General features: G+C 39.1%; 1 protein-coding gene across 1 annotated transcript in view; it reads right to left on the reverse strand.

Annotated features, from left to right (window-relative positions):
- Positions 1-1,919: 1,919 nt before the first annotated feature.
- Positions 1,920-24,558, reverse strand: part of ENPP2 (ectonucleotide pyrophosphatase/phosphodiesterase 2) — a gene marked incomplete at its 5' end in the record, with an annotated part of 105,584 nt that continues 82,945 nt past the window's right edge. The window contains 8 exon segments of the mRNA XM_081214330.1: positions 1,920-2,466; positions 7,032-7,188; positions 9,054-9,186; positions 12,350-12,427; positions 13,118-13,253; positions 14,228-14,364; positions 15,686-15,760; positions 22,003-22,054. Of these exon segments, the coding sequence (XP_081070456.1) occupies positions 2,296-2,466; positions 7,032-7,188; positions 9,054-9,186; positions 12,350-12,427; positions 13,118-13,253; positions 14,228-14,364; positions 15,686-15,760; positions 22,003-22,054 (939 nt within the window). The 3' untranslated portion in view covers positions 1,920-2,295.

Below are 24,558 nucleotides of genomic sequence, written 5' to 3' on the forward strand. Positions count from 1 at the left end.
ACTAAGCCACAGGCCTCTGCACATTAAAAAATGGAGGCGCTTAGCACGATTTGAAGGTGGAGTTTTTGGCCCTGTGATGTCAGAAGGTCACCGAGAGTGGACACTCGCGCGTGCCCAGTTGGAGGGTTGGTGGTCCTATCCAGTCTTAACCAGCTCAGCTCAAACTAAACAAAGCTGACTCCAAGTTCCTGGAAAACAACTTGGGCAAGCATCTTATTGTTTAGGCTACATGCCACTTGGAGGACACGTACGTATTTTTGATTCATGAAGGCAGGTGAAATGAATTTGACTAATGATTGCCCACGCTTTCACTTCCACACTACCTACCCCAAACTACAAACCCCAATTCAAGCCTTCTCCATTCCCAACTTCATGCTTCCCCTTTCCATAAAATCTTCCCTGAGCTCCTCACTTTTCAATATTTATAGACAAAGCATATGAAGTGCCAGAGACATGCCTGGACTATAGCAGCTGCTGGATAAATACAGATGTCAACAGTATTACCATGTTCACTTCTTCCAGAGTATTCCCATATCTGTGTTTCCCAAACATCGGTTTTTCTCATACCACCTTCATGATTTTTCACATATCCCCACTACCATCTGTCTTACTTTTGTTATTATGTATTTTTTATTTAACACAATGTCTTCCCTCTTTTCTTTTTAATAAAATTATTTATTTATTTATTTTTGGCTGTGTTGGATCTTTGTTGCTGTGCATGGGCTTTTCTCTAGCTGCAGCAAGCAGGGGCTACTCTTTGTTGCCGTGCGCAGGCTTCTCATTGTGGTGGCTTCTCTTGTTGAGGAGCATGGACTCTAGGCACACGGGCTTCAGTAGTTGTGGCTCACGGGCTCAGTTGTGGCACGTGGGCTCAGTAGTTGTGGCACATGGGCTCAGTAGTTGTGGCACGCAGGCTCAGTAGTTGTGGCTCGCAGGCTCAGTAGTTGTGGCGCACAGGCTTAGTTGCTCCACGGCATGTGGGATCTTCCCGGACCAGGGCTCCAACCCGTGTCCCCTTCATTGGCAGGCGGATTCTCAACCACTGTGCCACCAGGGATTTACTTTACTTTACTTTTATGCAGATTTACTTTTAAAGGTGAATTTATAGAAATTAAAAACCCATTTCACTGACCATAAAAGGTGGTTACTGTAAAAATTAACATGATGAAAAAAAAAATGCTGCTTTTTTTTTTATGGGAGATTACTAACTGTTAGAGACATGGCAATACTAAGATGCACCTTTCTCCCTGACACATCAGAAGGACTGAAAATCTCTGAATGATTCCTCGCTTTGTGCTTCATTATTACTTAAAGCCACAACTGGGTCCATCAAAAATCACCCCACCTATCATTCAGACCCTTCTGTCATATTGCATGATTACTAACACTTTTCACTTGGCATTTATTATTCTCAACTTTGATTGGTTAATTACACATTTACGTCTATATTTCATCCCAGTGTCTTATTTCTCTTTATATCCTCCCTGGTTCTTACGTTGATACTTATACAGAATATAGCCTTAATATAGTCTCTGTTGAGTCTAATAAGAGCTTTGAAACAACTTGATCAAAAGAACCTGTTCCTCCAAACTTCAAAATATTTTTGAAATCGATAGGTGAGACAGGATATTCAGGAGTTCTTCTGGTTCCTCTTTTCCTCTGCCCTTCTGATTTCCCATAGATATGTACCTCATCTATCTCATCCAGGCCACCACAGTTGAATATTAAGGATGTCCCTTTTTCTATGTGAACTACATCCAACTAGGAAGAGGGCCCAATACAAGAAATGTATACATTTTATGCATGAAATATACCAGAAGCAAACACTCTAATTTATGTGAAATAAAGACCAAATAAAACCAGAAGAAAACTGAATGTGTGATTTATTATATTTAAGATTCGTCTATAAGGCTTAAATATGTCTGTCATAATTAACAGTAAGTGAATGCAACTTTACAAAATCAGTATTTCAATACAGTACAGGACTAAATGTGGCAACTGTGCATTGAAAAATGGATATTTCCTCAATGCAAATATCAAATGTGCAGCACCATTTAGAAGCTTCCACTAAAAATGCAAGCTGCAGTAATTATTACAAGCTCTACTCAGAACACAAGACTACCTATATCAAGCGTCAGGGGAAAACAGTGGAGTCATTCAGGCGTAATATGTCAGATTTGGTACAGGATTAAAATACTAACATTTTTTTAATGTCCTGGTTTCAAATTAATAAATACAAAAATAATATAAAAATATACACCAGTTGATAAGACTGCACCGCAGAGGATCAGAAGGTTAAATCTCGCTCTCATATGTATGCAGGTATGTCTTTAGTGTCAGAATTTCTGAATAGCTGCGGCTGGTCTTGCGGAAGAAATCCAGACTAGTAAGATGTTCAATGTCCCGCACCCGAGCCGTGTGCATCTTTATAAGCTCTTCTACCCATTTCGACTCATCCTCTGAGCTCTGCAACAGAAAGGGAGTACAGAGTCAGAATTTTCCAAAGGAGTTTCTCTACACGGTCCATTTGCTCCAAGTCCACAAATGACCTCTACATACTCTTGCACCCAAAGCCAAGGCATGTTATTCCTTCCTGGCCTCCCCGCCTCTCTCCCACAGTGCTGCTGGCAATGGGCCACAAATACTGGTCCTTGGCTGTGAACGTTTTCAACAGCAATTAGCTGTACCAAATAAACCAGATGTGTGGTGCGAAACAGCTTTTGATGCAATATGTTCTCCTAACATAAATCAAAATTGGGAAAACCAAAGGCCCTGGAGAATTCAGTGATGCATTTCTTTCCCCTGCTGTCAAATTGCAAAGAGAAGTACAGAGCATGAGGAATTAGGAATGCTTCTCTGCCTCCCAAGGAAAGGAAAGAGCTTGTGCCCAATGCACAAAATGATGTGTGTGCATTTCTAGTCCTTCAGAAGAATGTGCTAGATCAACGATATCATCTATTAGATGGCAGTGAATTGATATTTGAATGAGTTCGACTCTAAGCAGCTCAGTTGATACACATGGCACTTTGGGGCCCAAGAGGCCTGAGTTGGAATTGCAACTCTTCCACTTCCTGGCTGTGAGACCTTGCTGAAGCTGCTTGACCTCTCTAGGCCTCAGTCTCTTCATTGGTTCATAAGAATAATAATGCTTACTTCAGCTCCCTGGGAAGGAGGAAGGAGAGGAAGGAAGAAGGGGAAAAAAAAGAGTAAAGTAAGGAAACAACATCATGAGTTTTCCCAGGATGGGAAGGAAGGAAATCTCTTTCCGTCTTAACTAATTGCCAAAAATTGCCTCACTGGCACAAATTCGAGATGAAAGACAGTTAAATGCCCCACACTAAACAATTTATTTCACATCTAAGTAGAAACAAAAAGGCAGTGCAGATAAAGCAGTCCTTTACATTTAAAAAATATCTTCTTTCACTTTTGAGGGAACTTGAAAGAAGGAACGAGATCTGAAAACCTTGAGAATATGGAGAAATGTCTACCTTCGTCAGTAGACATGGGGCAGGAGGGTCCTTGCCAATAATTTTATTCCCAAATGCCCCCGGAATTGCAATGGCTTCCAAAAGTCTTTCTACAAGTCAAAGGGTAGCTGTGCGTCCCAGGGCTGAGAATGTTCAGGCATGCCCTCACCCAAGTCTTTGACTGCAAGTGGACTCAGTGAACTACCCACCAAAACCCAAGAACCTGCACTGGGTTTTCTCAGAAAGCTCCAACCCACACGGACCTGGACAGGGAGCTCCAGCAGCTTGTGCCAGTGCTAAATATGTACAGGAGGGTGTTGGTTCAAGAAACTGATGCCTGGCCATCCCAGGCAAAATGAAGAAACAGGAAGAAATTGCTTTGCAGGCTGGGGGAAATAAGGATTTTAACCCTCCACGCCCCACCCTCCTAACCCAAGCTAACCAAGATCTCTGCGAGTCATAGGAAAGAACAGGCCTAAATATAACTCTACCCACAACGGTACTGACCAATCCTCAGTGTGACCATATAATTAACGAAGTAGGAGGTCTCCAAATGGGTCGGGACCCCCTCAGAGTAAGCAGAGTAAGCATGAAGTGATATTTTCGGGAGAATTTTCATATGCAACTCATTTATTTGATTTTTCAATGGCCAGTAAGTCTAATGTTTCCTTTGTAAATGCAGTCATTTGAATGTGTGGAGAAGAAGTGAAAAGGTTTTTCCTAATTTAAATAATGGCTAGCTGGGATTCTACGAATTTGGGGGGAAAATCTGTCTTTTGTTATTTCTTTCCTTGGGAAGTGATATGCCAATTTCATTTGAGAGGCATTCTCCTCTGGTTCTCACAGGCTAAAATCTGGCCTCCAATTAGTCAAAATACTGGGCTATGTTACACATGAAGAAAATGACTTCTGCCTCTTGCTAGCTAGCAATCCACAGAAGTATTTGCTGCAGGAGACTCTAGTACAAAATGCAAAACTAATAAAAGTCGAATAAAAGTTCATGTGCACCAAGCGAGGAAAAGAAAAACTTTAAAAATAAATTTAAAAAATAAATAACTTTACACATTAATGCAAACGAAAGCACACTCCAGGAACTTGCTTAGTGTTTTTCTTGCTATGGACATTTATCCTTCACCTGCCTTTTCTCCCTGACTTCCTCCCAAGTGAGTTTGTGAATTCAAGTCCCAGAAGTCTTAAGGTGGACTTTAAGGCAAGGACAGGTGTCTATGTAGGCAGGGGGTTCTTCAATAAGAGACATGCTGGCCTTGAACTCTATAAGAAATACCTCTAAGCTCTGTGCAGAGAGGAAGATGTATGAGGACATCAGTGGATTTCATTTGTCAGATGTAACAACGGGGCGAATAAAGAACTGCCTCTGAGCTGAGTTCAGAACAACCTTTTTCAAACTCCTGCATCACCAAATTCCCCTAATGACAGGGAAACGTGAACATACATCCCCCAGGAATTGAGGTGTCTCTTAAATGGCCTACTTTAAGTCTGAAATGTCTTTGTAGTCTCTGCCTTATCTTAAACATGTATGGCATTTTGAATTTAACTCCATAAAATATGTGTTTACTTTTTTGCAAAAATTTTACCTCCCCACAACAAGATTTTAGTAAAACTGAAGTTCAAAAAAGTACATCATGCTATCCAGAGACATTACATCCCTCTGGTACACCATTACCTAGTCTCGCGGGCTGCGAACAATCAACATTGAGAAAGTCAAGCCAATAAATTGAGGACAGCTCCTCTCTCACTTGAAGTTCCCTTACTTCTCCACCTCCCATCCAATTATTTCTAAGATCTTATTTATCCTTCCAGTACAGTATTGCTGCCTTCCACCTTCCTTTAGAAATTTCCAAGACCACATCCAGTTCAAATTCTGTTCCCTTAATCCTGGGAATCTTGCCAAAAACCTTTGAGGACCGTGCTTGGTCCCCTCCAATTCAAATTTATCTCCCCATAACACAGTCTACAATGTTGCTCTTATGCCTAAACATTTTCTGTGGTTATCTAATGTCTGTGCGATGAGAAAAAAGTCTTAAGGCCCCAAGCTTCCACTATAGAAATCTGATAAATTTGAAAAAGGATGGGCTTTTGGAATCAGAGGTCTTGAATCTAAAGTTCTACTTTTCTACTGACTAACCAGTAGCCATGTTACATACTTTTTCTTTATGAGCTACAGGTTTCTCAAGAGTTAATAAAAGGGGAGGGGGAGGAGCTCATATATACCTGCCTAATAGGGTAGTGAGATGATTAGAAGCAATGAATGAGAGGACCTGCACAGTACTTGGATAGTAACATGGACTCAATCAATGGTAACTACTACTACTATGGCCGCTATGACTACTACCATGACTACTTTTATTTTAAATCTGATTCCATGCAAACTTTAAAACCTATCTCCCACTATGATCCTCATTTCCAATATTCTAGCCAACTTAATTAGCTTTTTTCAGCCATATTTCAACTTTCAATTTTTTGTCTGCATCTGTTATTTTGTTTTGGATGGTCATAGCTTCAATCTTCACCTGTAATTGAAGCCATGGCCCCATTGCTGCCTTGTCCACGAAGCTGAAAATCTCTGTTGAAGCTATTCTTAAGGGTCTTTGCCTTTTAGTGAAGCAATTTCTGTGCTTGTTTCATTTACTTTCCCCCTTGAAGGCTGCCTGGAGTGTGACTATGTTAAACATGCCATCATTTTTCCCAGGGTACCTTACATAATTAAGGAATTTGAGTACTGCTTTTTGACTGAAAATCTTCCTCTGTAGATTTTATCTCCTGTTCTATTATATAAACAAAAGCATAGAGACTATTACTTCTAAAATCAACCTTGTAGCACAGGATTTCCATCACATTAAAGAAACCTGAAGTAATCACGTGATGTGTCCCTGAGTGCAGCATTAGTACAGAGCCAGGAGCACGGAGCACGGATCCTGTCTGCCTTCCTGAGGCTTTTTTGCCATGCCGTCCTCCTTTCACGTTGGAATAACTGAATCAAGAGTCATCTGTGTTATTTAAGAATGGGGTGACCTGTTACATCTGCCCTCATAACTAGTAGCAAATGAAACTCTGATTTGTAAAGTATATATTCCTGTGTGTGTGTGTCTTTTTAAAAAAGTTTTTATTAATGAAAATTTCAAACATCCACAAAAGTAGAGCGAAAGATATAATGAGCTCCTGAGAACTCTTCCCTCATTTCAGTAATTACCAAAATTGTGTTACTTTTCACTTTTTACAAAATATCTATGTCTTTTGCAAAATGTAAAACATGTGGGCACTTCTATCATTTGCCAAAATCAAACACAGAAATAGAACAACATTAAATGCACACACATCCCACACACCCCTATGCTGAAAAATAAAAAGCCATTAGAGCACAAAGTTCCCAAGTGTTATGCAAAGTTTCCTTTGGGTCCTTTCTAAAGACCCAATTTGTATACCCATTTGTGTAGTGCAAATGTTTTATGATAAGTATGTCCTAGTTCAAGGGTGGGAATATAAATTAAGACACCAAGATGAATTCTGTCAGCAAATCCTAAAGGACACTGTTCTTGAACTCACATTGCAGCTTTCATCATTGTCCGGTCTGTGAGGAAGGATGAATGAGGAGACGGAGAGGGGGCCGTCACACTTGTCGGCGGGCTGGGTGAAATCCAGGCAGCTGGTGATGATACTGTAGTAGTGAGTTGGAACAGGAATAGAACTGCCTTCCACATACCTGAAACAGGAAGGCAAAGTCAAACTATAGCCGAGGTAGTAGCTTTCTTTTTTAAATGGTGGCCAGTGAATATTGCCCAAGTCATTAAAATTAAATTTCACTCAATGGAGTCATTTTTCACTTACAAGTGTTAACCCACTTCTATATCTTTGAATATCATGTACTCAATGCCTGGAATCTCCTCTTTCTCTCAACCTGGTAGAGTGAAAAAGATATTCCAGCCAAAGAAAACAGCTTGAACCAATTCTCAGAGGTGGGACATAATGCATAGGTCAATGGAGTAGAAATGTAAGTCTGGAAGAGTCAATAAAAGTCAAAGTAAGGGGGGTTCTGAGTGCCAAAGTTGTAGAGTTTGGGCATTATTTTTCAGGCAGTAATGCTCCACTGACGGTTTCTGTGCTAGGAGGTGCCATTATGAGATCCATGTTTCAGGAAAATAACTTTCATAGACTTGTATAAAATGGACCAGAGGCAGGAAACACAGGAGTTAGCAGAGTGATAGCCCTTCCAGCCACAGTGAGATCCTGAACTTGGTACAGTTGGTACAGAGAATTCATTTACTAAAGAAAATTCTAAGAAAATTCTAAGAACTGAGTGCTACTGATACGTTACAAAAGCATAAAAAAATATTTTGAGTAGAGCATAGTATAGAGATTCATAATTCCTTACCTGGTTTTCTATTATCTTAATTTTAATCATTTCAAAATATTGAAATTATGATTGAACTAACAATATAATTTGAGCTGAAAACTATGACAATAGTCAGCAATAAAATGAATGTACAAGTAGGATAAAATTTCTCTTATGGATGACTGGAAAGGGGGTAGGATGACACCTATTTTATTAGTTATATATATGAAAAATATTAGCATTTTATGTCTGTCTGTCAATCACAATGAAACCCTCTCATATTTTGTGTTGCTCTCTAATTGTTTCATGCATGTATAAAATTAAATGAAGAGGGCTTCTCTGGTGGTGCAGTGGTTAAGAATCTGCCTGCCAATGCAGGGGACACGGGTTGGAGCCCTGGTCCGGGAAGATCCCACGTGCCGCAGAGCAACTAAGCCACAACTACTGAGCCTGCGCTCTAGAGCCCGCAAGCCACAACTACTGAGCCTGTGTGCCACAACTACTGAAGCTCGTGTGCCTAGAGCCCATGCTCTGCAACAAGAGAAGCCACCGCAATGAGAAGCCCTCACACCAAAACAAAGAGTAGCTCCCGCTTGCCACAATTAGAGAAAGCCTGCATGCAGCAATGAAGACCCAACGCAGCAAAAAAATAAATTTTTAAAAGAGTTCTTCAAATATTATGTATATTAGCTCCTTAAAAAAACCTAAATGATGAGTTTGTTGTATTTATATCTTCTTACTTTCTCCACCAGACTGTAAGTTCCTTATGAACAGAGTATGCCTCATCCTTTTATATGCCTAATAGCACCACAGAGAGGGATAGAAATTAGTGTTGACCAAAGTTTATATGCAATTTCCTATTGAAATGTACTGACTCAGAAAACATAAGGAATTCTAAAAGTCCCCCCCCAAATAGTGAACACAAGTGAAAATTATCATCTTCCCACTAAAGAGTTGTTGAAGAATAAAGTTTAAAAAATTTCTAATCTTTTGATACATTTTCTTTCATGAAAATGAAAAGTGCATTTATTTACCACAAATCCTAATTCCTTTCCAACCACTAATGTCTCGTTTAATCACAGGTCCAAAAGAACTGAAGAAATCACAAGGAGATTCAAAGAGCAACAGGTTTAAGAGGTATCAGTTCTTCTCTAGTACGTGAATATTTGAAAAATATTCTTGAGTGAGATCTTGGAATTTAAAAGCACACGTTTGCGTGGAAATGAAAAGCTTACTGTTTGATTTTGTCTTGTGTGTCATGTAAGCCATCGTAGTCATAGTCAAAAATTGGTCCACTTATCACATTAACTCCATTTCTTTCTGAAGCATATTTCTTCACCAGAACCCTTTGGAAATAATTCCAGACTCCTGTACAAAAACAAAATCAGTTCTCCGTGAACAAAACTCCTTGCTTTGGCCAAATTCTCTCTTGGATGCATTAAACAAGCCAAATGTCACAAGCCAAGAGACAGCAGATCTGTTGTGATTCTTAAGAGCAATCCATCCTAAAGCATTAGCTGTGTCATTTATGAGACGGCCAAGAGAAAGATATGGAGACAATGGTAGAGGAGTTTAATGTAGCCCAACCAGTCAGGGAAGGATTTGCAGGTGAAGTGGTTACTAGGCTGAGATCTGAAGGACAAGTGGGTGTTTCTGAGGCAAAGAGGTGGAGACAACATTCCAGGCAGAGAGAATAGTATGTGCAACAGGGGAAGTATGGTGTTTGTGGGAAATTGAACAAAGGCTTTAATCTACTTTCTCTTCTTTCACGTGTCATAGATGGGCTAATTCTCAAGTTTATGTCTCTAGCCCTAACCTTTCCAGGCAACTCCAGACATGTTATCCAACCAGCCACCTCATGGTGCATTTGAATACCTAATAATCATATCTAAGAAAAAATTATCCAAACAGAATTCTTGATTTTTCTTCCACTCCTGCTCCAACTCTTGGCTTCTCCATCATAGCCAGTGGCACTCACACTCATCCCGATGTTCAGGTCAAAATCTTAGGATTCATCCCTGACTTCTCTCCTTACTTCATATGCATGTGAACAAGTCCTGTTAGTGCGACCTCCAAAATACATCCCAGTCTTCCAAATCTGACCACTCCTCACAATTTTCACTGCATCCACCCTGGTCTAAGTCACTATCCTCTTTGCAATGAACTACCACAAAGACTACTTGGCACCTTGGAAGAAACTCTTCCTTCCCTGTAGCCCATTCTCTTTGGAGTAGCCAGATGGATCCTTTTACACTATAAATCAGATTGTATCACATTTCCGCAACACCCATCTCTAACACTCCAGATGATTTCTCACTGTAATTAGAATAAAATCCCAACTTTCCACCATGGCCCTTGCCTCTCTCCATGACTTTTCTTCCTATTCCTTTCCCCCTCAGGTACATGCCTTTCTTCCTGTCCCCCTACTCACTAAACATGTTTCAGAGTAAGATTTTGCATATGCTTTTCCCTTCATCTGGAAAACACGTCCCCTGACTAGGCATGCCTAGTTTCTCCTCCGCTATTCATTTCTCACTTTCATGGTCATCCTCTAGAGAGGATTTCCTTGGCCTCGCTAGCTCCAATTTACGCGATAGTCAATCACAGGGGAAGGAGGGGGCAGAATGGAAAAGGGAAAAGGCAAAAGAAGGGAATAACGGAAGAGGACAGGAAAGGCAAACCAAAGAAGTTGGCTCTAACATGTTAGATTTAACTTACCGTGCTCTATTCTACATCGGGGTTTTGAGGTTCAGGCTGCTATCATTTCTTACCCCCCCTTATTAAAAAAGGCTTGGGCATTTTTCCCATAGTGCTTCAACTGCTGATCCTCTATTCTAAATGAGAAAGACAGAGCAGCCCACCAGAGCCGAAATACCATGGATGATTATTTGCAATAAAGAAAGGAGGACAGTGGGTAGAAGTTCAAATGTTAACTTAAGCATAAAAATTGGAGAGGCATAGAGGGAAAGAAATAACAATGAGAACAGTCAAAAGGCCAAACCCGCAGAAATGTGGCATGTGAAAAAAACCATTCCCCTAGTGAAGAAGAACAGCGGGCCCTCTGTGAAAGGCCTTTGGCCACACCAGCCTCAGGGTGGTACCGTGTGCTTCCTTTATTGCTGCTTGGTCAAAAAGGCATCAGTAAAGGATAAAGAAATCCAGAAAACCCTGATCTGTGGAAATTCAATGAAGCTGCATTCCATGTAATATTAGGACAAATGGATCTACGTGGGTCCATGAAACATTTCTCAACTGGGGCTGAGAACAAACCAGGAAACCTCCTTTTAAAAGCATACTTTAATTTTTCACTCATATGCAAGAGATTCTACCTTTGAATAAGCCTTTATTTACTAACTTAGGACATCAAATAAACATTTTTTTTTCTCTAAACCGTGTTGGCCATTTCACCAATGTCAAGTTGAGGAGGCCTGGCCTGTAGAGGACATTCCACCATCTCGTGTCCTATTTTGAGACTTTATCTCAGCCCTGAGAGTCATGTAACACAGCCCAATACTCCTTTAGAAAGTGGAGTTATGTAGAAGTGTTTCCTTTTCCTACCTTTCCTATAAGCATATATGTCTGCTCACTGTAAATAAACTAAAGGGAGGTCAAAGCTACTCTATAATGCTTTCTCTGTCTTTGAATACATGGATGGTTGGATGGATGGAGGGATGCATGGATGGATGGAAGATGGATGGATGGGCAAATGAATGAATTCTTTGTTAGCAGAAATAGAAAATGGATTGTTTTTGTCATTGGACAATTAAGTTACAAATCCATATAAGCCATAGAAGTCATGCAATCAAATCTCATAATTTTATAAATGAGAGGTTAAATGGCATTTCTATGATCACACAGCCAGTGTTCACACTCCAGAGACCAGAACTCAGTTTTGGGGCTGGGGCTCACTGTGCCTATACCATTCATTTTATCACTATCATCCACAAATATTTATGTCATATACAAAGAAATTATGGGTGTAAAAAATTTGCACAGCCCTAAAACCAACTGAACTTAATTCTCTGATGATTCAGAAGACCCATTAAGCTCTTGCTGGGTTTCAGGGTCAATATTCAGAATACATCACCATCCCCCTAAAGGAAGAAGGTGTTAGTGGCTTTTACTGTAACACTCCATAAATAAATACAGATGCTGTTAAATGTCAGGTAGCCTCCAAAATACAGAGAAGACTCTTTTAAACCACTGAGCGTTGAAATAGGGAGAACACTGGATTAGAAGGAAAGCACAAACTTGGTTAAGCTCAGCTTCTGCCATTCATGGGTCACTTCTTGTGACTTCAGTTTCTTAATTATAAACAAGGGATAAAAAAACCTGCCAAACTCCCTCACAGATCCATACTTTGGCTTAGCAGTAGAGAATTTACATTCAGGTTCTTCAAACATTATAAAGGCTAAACACATGAAAGGTATTGTTATTATTAAAATGAATAGAGAGGTAGGAAAGGTAAGTGGTAAATTTAGAAACATTTCTTTCCACAAATAATAGTCTACTAGGTAAATATTAGACTTACGTTTGAAAGCGGGATACATTGGAACCATATTGGTTACAAGGAATGCATCATATTTAGCTTCTGGCAAAGAGCTCAGATCTAAACATTGGGAAAACAAAGAGTGCCCATTACGTAATAAAATCGACATCAATAAAAAAAAGGAATCTTCTAAAATGGTCCAAACCGCATGAAAAGCATGGATCTACTCTTTTATTCCTACTTATCCCATTCTTCATATACCATTTCCTACTTCCCTTCCCACTCAATCTCTTTTCTTCACTCAATAGTTTCTCCTTCAAAAAATTTTTATGATTCTTTTTCTTCTTACTTAGTCTTGGGTCTACTAAGTATTTTATAAAAGAATTCCTTGATTTTACTGGCATAATTTGGACTTAAAAAAATGTCATCAAGGTAATGGGAGAGAATTTAAGGGCTTCATGTATTCTTAAGAGATCACCTCTATAGTATTATTTAAAAGATTTATGTCAATAATTCCCTATTTCACTTTCAGATGCTCATTTAGTGATGATGTCAGGTGACATACAGAATATTCCCTTGCATTTTAGAATTCCCCGGGAACAGGATTTGTGAAAGCTGGTCTCTTTTCTGGCTGCTTTTGGAAGGCTCCCAGAGAACTTCATCTCCTCAATCTCTTGAGCGCCCCTCTGGTTTTTAGGTTTTTTAGAAAACCTAAAAACCACTGAAATCCTAAATACCAAGTTGCACACGCCAGACTCCACAAAATAACATCCCTCTAGAATGGTCAGATCCTGCTACTCTGTAACTTACATGGAGGAAAGAGGAATCCATAGGACATCTGTTTATCATTTTTGTAGGCCAAGCAGCTCTGACTGAAACTCGGAGAAACACGGACATCAGGCCGGACGCAATTGGTCAGGTGTTCAGGGATGCCAGAGACCTCAGCCTGTATGGTAGTCACAGGTAGTCAGCAATGCCATGGCAGAGACAACACCAAACCAACAGGGAAATACTGAAGCCAGATTGTTTGGTTCCAAACAGCCAGAATCAAAGCCCCATTAGCTTTTACTATAGCTCATATTCTGATATTGACTCTTTTTTTCTTTTTTAAGGACCTCAGTTTTAAATGCACTAAGCTAGTAATTTTTTAACTCTTATGTTTTTAGTAGCAGGACTCTCTTATCAGTCTTAGGTAAAACAATAATACATAAGGCAGAAATCTCACTGTTGATATAATGAATGAGATTCCACAGAAGACAGCTTAAAAAATAAGATTCTGAGAAATAATATAGACATATTTCCTATTTAAAAAAAAAAGACTATGTATGTATTGTATGTGCCTGAGTACAAATTAATAAGAAGCTGTGTTTGGGGCAGTAGAAGTAGTTATTTGTATTCAGAGTTTAAAAACATACTTCAACTGCCAAATGAATTTTTCTAATTCCTGATATAAACTTTCCTACCTCACCTTTACCAAAACTGAAACCCAACATAAAACCTTCATTAAAAAAGAACAGGATGTTGATAGTGGGGATATACATGTGCGGAGCCGTGGGTATATGGGAAATTTCTGTCCCTTCCATTCAGTTTTGCTCTGAATCTAAAACTGCTCTAAAAAATAAAGTCTATTAAAACAAATGGCCAGATACTGGTGGCTTCTGTAACTAGTGGACCATGACAAGCAGAGTAAAAAAACCTAAAAGAATTAGTATGCTATGCTATTTCACCTATTACCATGAAGTTTTTAGAACACTGCAGAAAGTCTAATTCAAAATATTTTACAACAGATCCAATATAGGATTTCCTTCATTAGGAAAAATTAAAATCTTGTCTAAGACAATTCTGTTCAGCAAACAATCATTACATTAAGGCAAGGAGCATAATGACATGAAGAACATGAAACCCAGTTTTCTCAATGACCTGTTTGGAAACAGTGTACGATGTCCAGAGTGGCATTAGGAATATTTCACTATAACTGCTTTCAAAGTCAGTGTGATACAAGATATCATATCTAGTCCGATAAAGCACTGCAGGCCGTCCATAGAGGAGGTGTCTCTCTAGGAAAGAAAAAAATAAACTGTCTTAAACACATATTAAACTGTACATCAAATGTTAAAGAAATATTGGAAGAGAGTCAAATTGTCCACAATTTGCTTGCTTACTTATTAATAATGTAGCTCCTTCTTCTTAATTTAATCAGGTTAGTTTTCCTAACACTTCTGTGGTTTATTTGATCACCTAAGCGTGGGTCAAGGCTTACAGTTATCAAAACTGTAATGTAAATACCGTATTTATTTTAATGTTTTTTTTCAGTTATAAAGAATTTTAATCTGTATGGGAAAGACAATTATTTATTAAATTTTGAAATGATTCAGCTGAATGGGAAGTCAAGACAATTAGCTTTTTATAGAATTAATTCATTTGACCCTGGAAAGGCTCATCAAATTAACCAATGATTTAATTAAGAGGAAGGTACTCTTTGATCATTATTTGTAAACTGCAACTCAAATATGCATTATTTCAGCATAAAAAGTGAGTACTAATGAGCATTTAAAGTAAGTAGCTTTGTGACATGGAGGAAAACTCTTTAGGTAAGAACTTAAAGGAACATGTATAGATAAAATAAGTGGCATTCAAGGGGGTCCTTTAAATACAAAAGGGAGGTCATCGGTTACCAAAGAATTCAGTTAAGACCCCAGAATGTAGATTCAGACCCCTAAGAGAAAGCTCTCCTCTTAGGAAAAAATAAAGGTTTGAAACTTTATTCTTCTAAGAAGAAGACACAGGAGATTAATGCGCAAACCTTCATTCTACACCCACAATAAATGCTTCAAGCTTGATCTGCCCATTTTAGACAGGCTAAAGTCAGAACTGCCATAGATTCATAGAAATTGGGGTCCTGCAGACCAAAATATTTAGAGACTGAGGCTTTGGCAATTCACGATCCCCTAAGTGATAATCAAAAAAAATTTTTTACTATTATTTCTATTAGAAAAAAGTCAGTTCTGGCACTTATTAAATTATGTATACATGTTGCTTTAATTAAAGTATTACCATTCTACGCAAGTAACAGAGAAAACCCTTTGTAGATTACTTTGCAAGACCCTCCCAAGTAGAACTGCTGATTTGAGGCAAAACAGCCCACACTGTTAACAGCACAAGCCTGTTCTGGGTAGTTGGGCTTTGTCAGCATTACAGTAAATGTAGAAGTCTTGGTAAAGCTGCCAAATTTGGGGACCCACCCCTAAGAATTAGAACATAATATGCTAATATCATATAAATGAAATATAATGAACAAATAAAAAGCCAGCAAATCATAACAGTAGTACTTGGGGGCAGTTTACCAGGTCAGACTTTCCTTCAAAACTCAAACCAAACCTTTTCTAGGTTCAAAATTTCCATTAACGTTTTCCTTGATTTCATTTTTGCTGCCTCTGAATTTCCTGGTTTCAGCTGGAAGCAGAAGTATCAAGATTCTTTGAGAAGCTATTCTCTTTTTATCATTCAAGTTTTAATGCTTACCCAACACATTCCTCCAAGCTCAAATGCAAACCTGGCATATTATCCAATCTATCCCATTAAGAGGAAAACAAAACAGCAGCCATATTCCTCTATGCAACACCCCTCTTTAGAGCAGCCATCAATCGACACTCTTAGACAATCTGTAGACTCCACCAACTCTGGTTCCTCCTTATTTCTCACCATTCCTCAACATAGCACTCCATTCCATGAAGGCTGATTGATTTGTAATACTGCTCATAATCACTGTCAACAACTCTATGCTATCATATATATGACTCCTTTTCTCTCTACTGGGAATAACTTCTCCACCAGTCCTGTCACATATCTCCCTCCAAATTTTTCATTATTGTGTTCCTCACTCATCAAACATATACTGAGTACCTTCTTTGTGTCAGGCCTTGGGTTATGGAATAGAGATACTTGGTAAAGACAATTAAGTTAGAGCTTTTACCCTCAAGAAGCTCAGAGTTCAATGGGAGAGACAAACATGGCATAAATAACTAAAATGCCATATGCTGCTCACTATTTCAGAGATATCTACATAGTGGAACAGGAAAACAGAGCATGATGCATGCCACAGATGGGGATGAGGTGGCATCAGTACAGACCTTACAGAACTTATGAAGCTAAGCCAGAGTGACCCCACATCCCATTTATGCCTGTTACCCTGGCATAAATTGTCCTTCTCACCTTCAAAAGGGGATGACAAATAATATGGTCACATAGCTCAGCTCCCATGAAAGAGACATGGGGAGGAAAGGGAGAAAAGGACAAGAGGGGAAGAGACATCTTAAGAGTCACTTTCTCCTGAAAGATTTCTCCAGTTAAGCTTCTCCATCTCTACTCATGCTTCTGCTCTGCATGTAGAAACTCAATTTTCTTTTGAAATGTGGGTGTCATAGCTCCCAAGATATGCACAACTGCAGTTTTGGGCACACAGTTGGAGCCCAAATATATCATTATCTGACTAACTTTTTCTCAGTTGTTAACTGAGCATGTATGACATGAAGAAAAGAAAATGTAGTGGCTTTGGCAGTCTCCTAATATCCAACCAAGTTCCCCAACTGACCCAAAGAATCTACTTGGGTCTTCCTGTTGCATAATAGTTTCATCTAAGAAAGAGGTGAAATCACCTTTGCAGTAAGAAACACTTTAAGGTCCAGAAACAAAATTTAGATTTCCCTTTTTCAGTTTATCAGGATATCAAACAATCACAGGTTCTTGGTCACAGCCTGCTACTCCATATGACATCTTAGACAAGTCACCCATTGTATTTCTGTTTAGCAAAAAGTCCCTTGTTGAGCCACAAGAGTGTACTTGAAGCTCACTCTTTGGACACATAAGTGCTTCATCTAGAGACCAGCCACCCTGGAGATGAGCCTGTAAGCTTCTGCTTTTGAAATATGTTCCTCGTGATTTCTTGATACAGATCTAGTATAGCTTGTGTCTTCCCAGTCTGGGTTCCTACTCCGTGAAATTCCAGACAGAGCCTCCATTCCACACCCCAGTTCTCTGTTTACAATAGTGGCTGGCATTTTTGGTACATGCCACGGTTCTCCTCCAGATACCACGCTGGCAAAATACTGTGAGGCAAATCTTTTTAAGTGGTGTGGACTTCCCCAGCGCTCATTCTTTTTGTCTTCCAAAACTTGGTCATCCAGACTTGAGTGTGTGTTTCTTTTCCTTCTTCAGCTTCCTGATTCATATTCCCACAGATTAGCTGGCTGACTTGAGAGCCACATGAAAATCTCTCCTCTTTTTTGTTTTTGTTTTAAACATCTACTCCCACAATAATATGCTCTTACATTTTACCACAAAATCTCTACCCAAGGTCTTTCCTTTTCCTACATCCTTTCTCCTCCTTTGCCTTAGAAGTGTCTACTAGCATTTACTGCCATGTCAAACTCCTCTGGGATTAGATTTGATGCCTCTGGTAGGGTCCTGTTCTTTCTTACCTAAACCCTTAAAACACTACGCTGGGGCTTCCCTGGTGGCGCAGTGGTTGAGAGTCCGCCTGCCAATGCAGGGGACACGGGTTCATGCCCCGGTCCGGGAAGATCCCACATGCCGTGGAGTGGCTGGGCCCGTGAGCCATGGCCACTGAGCCTGCGCGTCTGGAGCCTGTGCTCCACAACGGGAGAGGCCACAACAGTGAGAGGCCCGTGTACCGCAAAAACAAACAAACAAACAAAACCACTATGCTGTAATTCATCAACTGGCTAAATCTCACAATAAAATAATAACTTAATGAGGACACGGATTTTATCTATTTTGTTTACCATTGTATCTCTACCTCCAACAATGCCAAATATCTATGTGGATAAATAAATGATTGTTTTATTTTATTTTATTTTATTTTGCGGTACTCGGGCCTCTCACTGCTGTGGCCTCTCCCGTTGCAGAGCACAGGCTCCGGACGCACAGGCTCAGCAGCCATGGCTCACGGGCCCAGCTGCTCCACGGCATGTAGGATCTTCCCGGGCCGGGGCATGAACCCGTGTCCCCTGCATCGGCAGGCAGACTCTCAACCACTGCGCCACCAGGGAAGCCCTGATTGTTTTATTTTTTAAAAAAATACTGTTCTTTACGACTTTCAAGAACTGGCTTTCTATGTATAACCTGCCTAATAGTCCCTCTCTAGCTATTCAGGACAGCTTTACAGTTAACAAGAATTACTAGTGTTTAAGTCATTTTTCTAAGCAAACTAATTTCTCACGGCGTGTGATAAGGAGCCAAACACATAGGTGTTAAAATGATGTTTAATTCCCTTTCTCACAAAGATGATAGTGAATGCCAACCTGACTAAGAAAATACAAAACATGGTTTAACAATGCTAGTAGAGAAAAGACTAAAGTGAAAATAAATAGTGCAATTATTCTTACAGTAAAATTATACTTGGCTCTAGTGCCAGGATTGCTTGCTGTGAGAAATTTAAATATTTCCATTTCATTCATTCATTTATCAATTGATTCATGGATTACAAAATGAAAATTCAATAAGTTTGCCAAGACATTACATACATGTGATCCAGAAAAGCAGCCATGCAATTAAGATCCGGAATTCACTACAAATGTAGAAATATTAAAGCTTTAGCAAGCAGTTTAGATCACAATTTTTGAAGCTCATATTTGTTCTTCCTCTTCATTTTAGTAAAGGACTTGATTCTGTAAGTTTAGTATTCATAATAAAATATAGCCTAAGATTAATTTAATATACCACTGTTTTGTTACCTCAAATTTACCCTGGGTTGTTTCACTGTTGGAATGCATAGCCTTTACATGTGTGTTTGGTACAGATGTATGAGTGGTTTTATGTCATATGACATTAAAACAGTACATATGAATGTTACAAATGGAATGGGCAGGGCCTGTGGTTTATTCTGAAAAAAATCAGCTACCTGTAGGTGTATTTTTTTAAAAAAACTAGGCAGGAAAATAATACAACTTTACATTTGTATAGAACTTTAGGTCTACAAAATGGTTTAAAAGCCTCAATATATATTAGAGATAGCCAGAAAGGGGAAGTGGTTACCCTGAGCATAACACCTACAGCACCTCGAATTCATGAGGTTCTACTCCAGCAGAGCAGACGTTGACTATTTCCAGTGGGAGACTAGACTTATGACCCAGGACACACCATAAAGGCCTGAAAGAACTCAGACCAAGAAAATGTCACTTTGCAGCTGAAGAAATGACTGAGACAAGACCCTTAAGGAGACAGACACCAAGAGACAGAGAGAGAGAGAAAGAGACAGGAGAGAGAACACCGAGGCTTACACATATCCTAGAATCTAAATGAGCAAATGCTTCGCACATAATAAGACAATGATATATAATTATTTGAATTTCATGTAATAGTTTTAAAGTCTATCTTGTATCACTCCAGTTATTGGCAATTGCAAGTAGCCATTATTATGCATACATACAAAACAATGCTGTATAAACTTAAACAACCTTACCAAAAGTCTATTGAATATTAAACTGTTAATTATAATAAAAATAAATAAAGTCTCTCATTAGAGACTATCCCATTAGGCCATGAGCAGACCAAGAAGGTGTGCTACCATGATCCTCCCCTAACATTTTATGTCACCATTGTGAAGTCACATGCTGGAAACTATTGGTGACACACCTGACAGAACTAGATGTCTCAGAGAAATCAGCTCCCAGCCCAGGGTAGGCACTCAACAAAAACACATGAGGGTCCATTTCCATGAAAGTATATAAACTTTAAGCCTCAGTGACATAAAATCATCTAGAGATAAGACACATATTCACCTCTGAGCAGAGCAATGGTGCGGTGAGGTCAATAACTATGGCTCTTTCCAGCCCTGAGAGTCAGTGATTCACCTAGAAGATGCCTCTCATTTTCATGCTCAGAAGTTTGAGGCCACTGTTTATGCTGACTTGTGGGACTGGTTTTGTCCTATGAGCACACTGCCACGAAAAAACTAAATGAAAGATTTTTTTCCCAGATGGAAATGTTTTAGGACCATGAATAGTCAGAGATTGAATCAGCAAAAACATTAGAGTCCATTCAAAGTTATCATAATTAACTATTTCATTAGTGACTTTTAGAAGAGAAACATCTCAGTAATATTTCTCTGCCTTGGTGAGTGAATATTTGAAAAACTCAAATCATGAGACTCCATACTCCATGATCCTGGCAGCACTGTAATTTTTCCAATTCTAATGACACCGCAGTCCACTAGAGGTCTGATGTCAAACATTTCAGATCAATTCTAGATTTGTGAAGCATTTGTGTACCTTCCATCAACTAAGTCTTATCTCAAAAGCCGTGTTCTTCCAATTACATGCCAAAGAGTCTGTGTGTTCTATCATCAAAGAGAGAAGCGGGACGGTGGTGATGCAGAAAGAGAAGAAAAAAAGTGAAAATCTTTATAAAGAGGGGAAATCATTCAAGTAAATAAAATATTCTGCTGGTTTCCTCAACCTTTACTTAATCAGATTGGAAATGGCACGTATGATAAATAGAACCATATGTAAGCTAATAACTCAAGTAATGCTCTCAAGAGAATTTGACTACGTGCATCTTTACTGCATGACTTGGGCTGCTGTGCTTGATTTCTGTCTTCTTTTTAATACACTTTCGGTCATTCCCTTGCTGTTACAAGATGCTATCCCACCTGCTGTAGTAACCTGTGTAGGAGCCTTTCCGTCTTCTTCTAATCTCTTCTAATTTTCCTGGGATTTCAAAACCAGAAGGAAGAGCTTATGTGGTAGATTGCATTATTGTTCCTAACTATTTATGCTCTTTTGTAAGGGATTATATACTTCTGCCCATTGCCAAGTGACTTGTAGGACAGTGTCCTTGTGGAAAGAATATACTTCCCTACTCCACTGGTTTCATGTGCCCTACTTTCACCAATGAACTGGGAATGGAAGTGACAGATGCCTCATCAAGGCAGAAGTGTTGAGACCCATTGCCTGGTTCTGCCATTCCTCTTTTCCCTCTACCACGAGAAGGGCATGTCCCAGCTAGGGGCTGCTCCTTCAGCCTAGATTCCAGAATAAAATGTACACATGGGGCAGAGCCACACTTGGCCTATAGTCAGCATCCTGAAATATGAACAAGAAATGCACAGTCCACTGAGATTCTCTTTTTTCATCACAAGCTTGCAAAAGCTGACTAATACAGGAGGGTTATTATTGTACGTAAACTAAGAGGAGAATGAGTTAGGGCTCAAGATAATTCTTCTTTGAAGAGAGATTTCTGATTTGGTTCCTTCTGTGCATCCCTTCCCATAACATATACACTGACTCTGCAGGTCGGTAAGCTTCAGTAGAGGTACCAGCTGTTACCATTTATAACTGTGACTTCCATTCCCTTCATTGAAGTCCCCATCAGCACCTTAACTTATGACCCATCAGATGCACAATGGTATATTTAATCCCTCTGCTTTTCAGAGGGCTTAAAAGCTATTAAGGAAAAAGAAAGGTAATGGAACTTTTCTGACTTATTACACAGCTGGCATCCCGTGTACATAGAATAAACTAATACCTTTTGCCAGATGGTATAAAAATCACTTTGCAATCCAAATTCGAATTTTTAAAAATATTGTGCTTACACTATGAAGTAAATAAGAAGTCTCTCCAATTTTTGGAAGCTAGAAAACAAAACTTATCTGGTTGTTTTTCCCATCAACTGCTTACCTTCTGTAGACCCTTTTATATGAAGGCGTTTGTTGAGTTCATCCAATTTGTTCTGCATGTGTGAAAACCAAAAAAAAAAAAAAGAAAGAAAAGAAAAGAGATGAGAAAGCAAATCAGAAATGTTTTTTCTTTCCAGCACCCTTCTCTCTATTTAGTACCCAGCTAAATTCAAAACAGGATCCTAAACTTCATCAATACCATGAACTCTGCAGAGTATTTACTACTTTATCTCAAAATGAAATTTTAGGCTCCATGTCCTAGAGATCTATGGTCACGAATATGTTATTTAATTTCTCCATGAATTTGTTTCCTTTCCTTAAAAGTGTGGATAATCATGGTACCAACCTCTCATGTCGACAACGATGATTAGGGCGCATATATGTAAATTAATTCGAATATTGCCTCAATATTTCGGATTAATCTCTAGGTACACTAAAGTGATTCCCAAACCAAGTTATGAAATTGCTTTTTCTAAAGCTGAAACATAATGACTCAGCAGTTCTGAAAAACCATGGCTCAGCAACTCCATCTCCCACTATATATTCTAGAGATACTCTAGCATACGTGTACAAAAAGACATTTGCAGTCATGTCTACTGCAGCATTGTTTGGAAGAACTAACAATTGGAAATTATCAAATGTTCTCAAATAGGAAAATGAATAGAATTGTGATGGTGTAATTATATAATTAAATATTAATTATTAGCAGTAAAAACGAATGAGCTAAAACTTCACATATTAATATGCATAAATCTCAAAAATACAAGGATGAACAAATAAATGCAGGATACATATAGTATAACAGCATTTACATAAAAATATAAAATATCCAAAGCTATCCCATAGGTTAATTTAGGGAACTATGTACTAAAAATTAGTTAATACATTATTTAAGAGATACATATGTATGGAGTGAAAGTATAGAGGCCTACATGGCAATTATATACACTATATTCAGGATATTAGTTACCTTTGGGGTAGAAAGGAAGTGGGATTGGGGTGTGGGATGTCACATGGAGCTTCCATTCAATCTGGAATGTTTTCTTTCTCACAATGTGTGTATTGAAGTATTCATTTTATTAATCTCTATACCTTTTCAGTATGTCTATATATTTTTTTTAAGAAGTCTTTTGGAGAAAGCCACTGACAAAATAAAGATGATCTAGAATCCCTCTAAAACGGTTTAAGATAAAATAACCAAAATATTTCTTGCTTCCCAGAAGAAAGGTAATTCAGAAAACAAGATACAGCTAATAGACGTCTCTAAAAATATAACTAGAATTCACTTCAAAGGCCACTTCCTGTTGACTTTGGCAACTCAACTCCTCCAGCTGAGGTCTTAGAATTACCTACTTTTTATATTAATTAGCCCTGTTAGTTCTTATCAGGAGCTAAAGTAGGAAGGATTAATAAAGGGAAGGAGGTAGGGAAGAAGAGCAAACTTCCTCCCGTGGTGGGCCTCCCACACTGTGGCTCCTAGGCCCCTAGGAACCCTAGAAGGTAGCAGATGGTAGGGGAGAGGGATAGACCAGTGGGAAAATTATTTTCCATTTTTCTGAGGTCTGATAGAAAGATCACACATTTGCCTGTAATAAAACCACACATGCAAAAATAGAATTGCTTTGCTTTGTGTTGGAACCCTCTCAACCACTAACCAGTGTTAGTGGTAACACTGGTTGTATCTTGCTGTCAGAAGCACTGATGGGCAACTCTACAAGTCTTGGATCAATATAAAATTCAATAAGCAAATCATTACTGAACATGTGTCGTTTGCTTGCTTCAATAACTGTCCAAACACGAGGTGCTGGGTAGTCCCTATCTGCACCCCCAACGCCCACCCTGCCACACCCTTCCTTACCCTGTTCTGTGCCCTGGGAGACTGATCTCTAGGGACTCACCAAAGAGCAAGCTTGCCCTCCAGCCAATGAGAGGTACCAGCAGGGGATGGGGAGGGGTGGGTTTACTCCCCCAGCTTCCCCTCTACCAGGTTGCAGTGCGTTAGCTGCACCCATCTACCAAATTCCATCGTTTCTTCCTATATAGCTCTTTCTTCATGTGCCAGTAACTCCTCCTCCCTCCCTTTATTGTTGAGGCCTAGGATTGGTACCCTATTAGCCCCAGGGTACTTCAGCATCCCTCACTGATTTCTCTCTACCCTGCCAGCCTTTGAAATAGTCTTCTCATTAAATGTGATTGGAACAATCTCTTTAAAACTTCTTTAAAAAGTTCTTCTGCATGGGCCATCTGTTTCTTATTGGGACCATGACTGATAGACATGCGATCCAGGTTGAAAAAAAAAAAGAAAAAAAACCATGTTGGTTGGGAATTGTGATTCCACAGAATAGCATTATGAATTTTACTTTTGGTTCTTCATTTTCTATCCCTGGGCTGTCCAATATGGTCGCCATGAGCCACATATGGCTCTTTACATTTAAAGTCACTAAACGAAATTAAAAACTTAGTTCCAAGTGTTCAAAAGCTACATCTGATCAGTGACTACCATTCTGGACAGTACAGATATACCATTCATATCATCACAGAAAGTTCTATTGGAGCA

Source organism: Mesoplodon bidens, assembly GCF_964165515.1.
Source record: "Mesoplodon bidens genome assembly, chromosome: 16".
In the NCBI taxonomy this organism is placed as follows: domain Eukaryota; kingdom Metazoa; phylum Chordata; class Mammalia; order Artiodactyla; family Ziphiidae; genus Mesoplodon; species Mesoplodon bidens.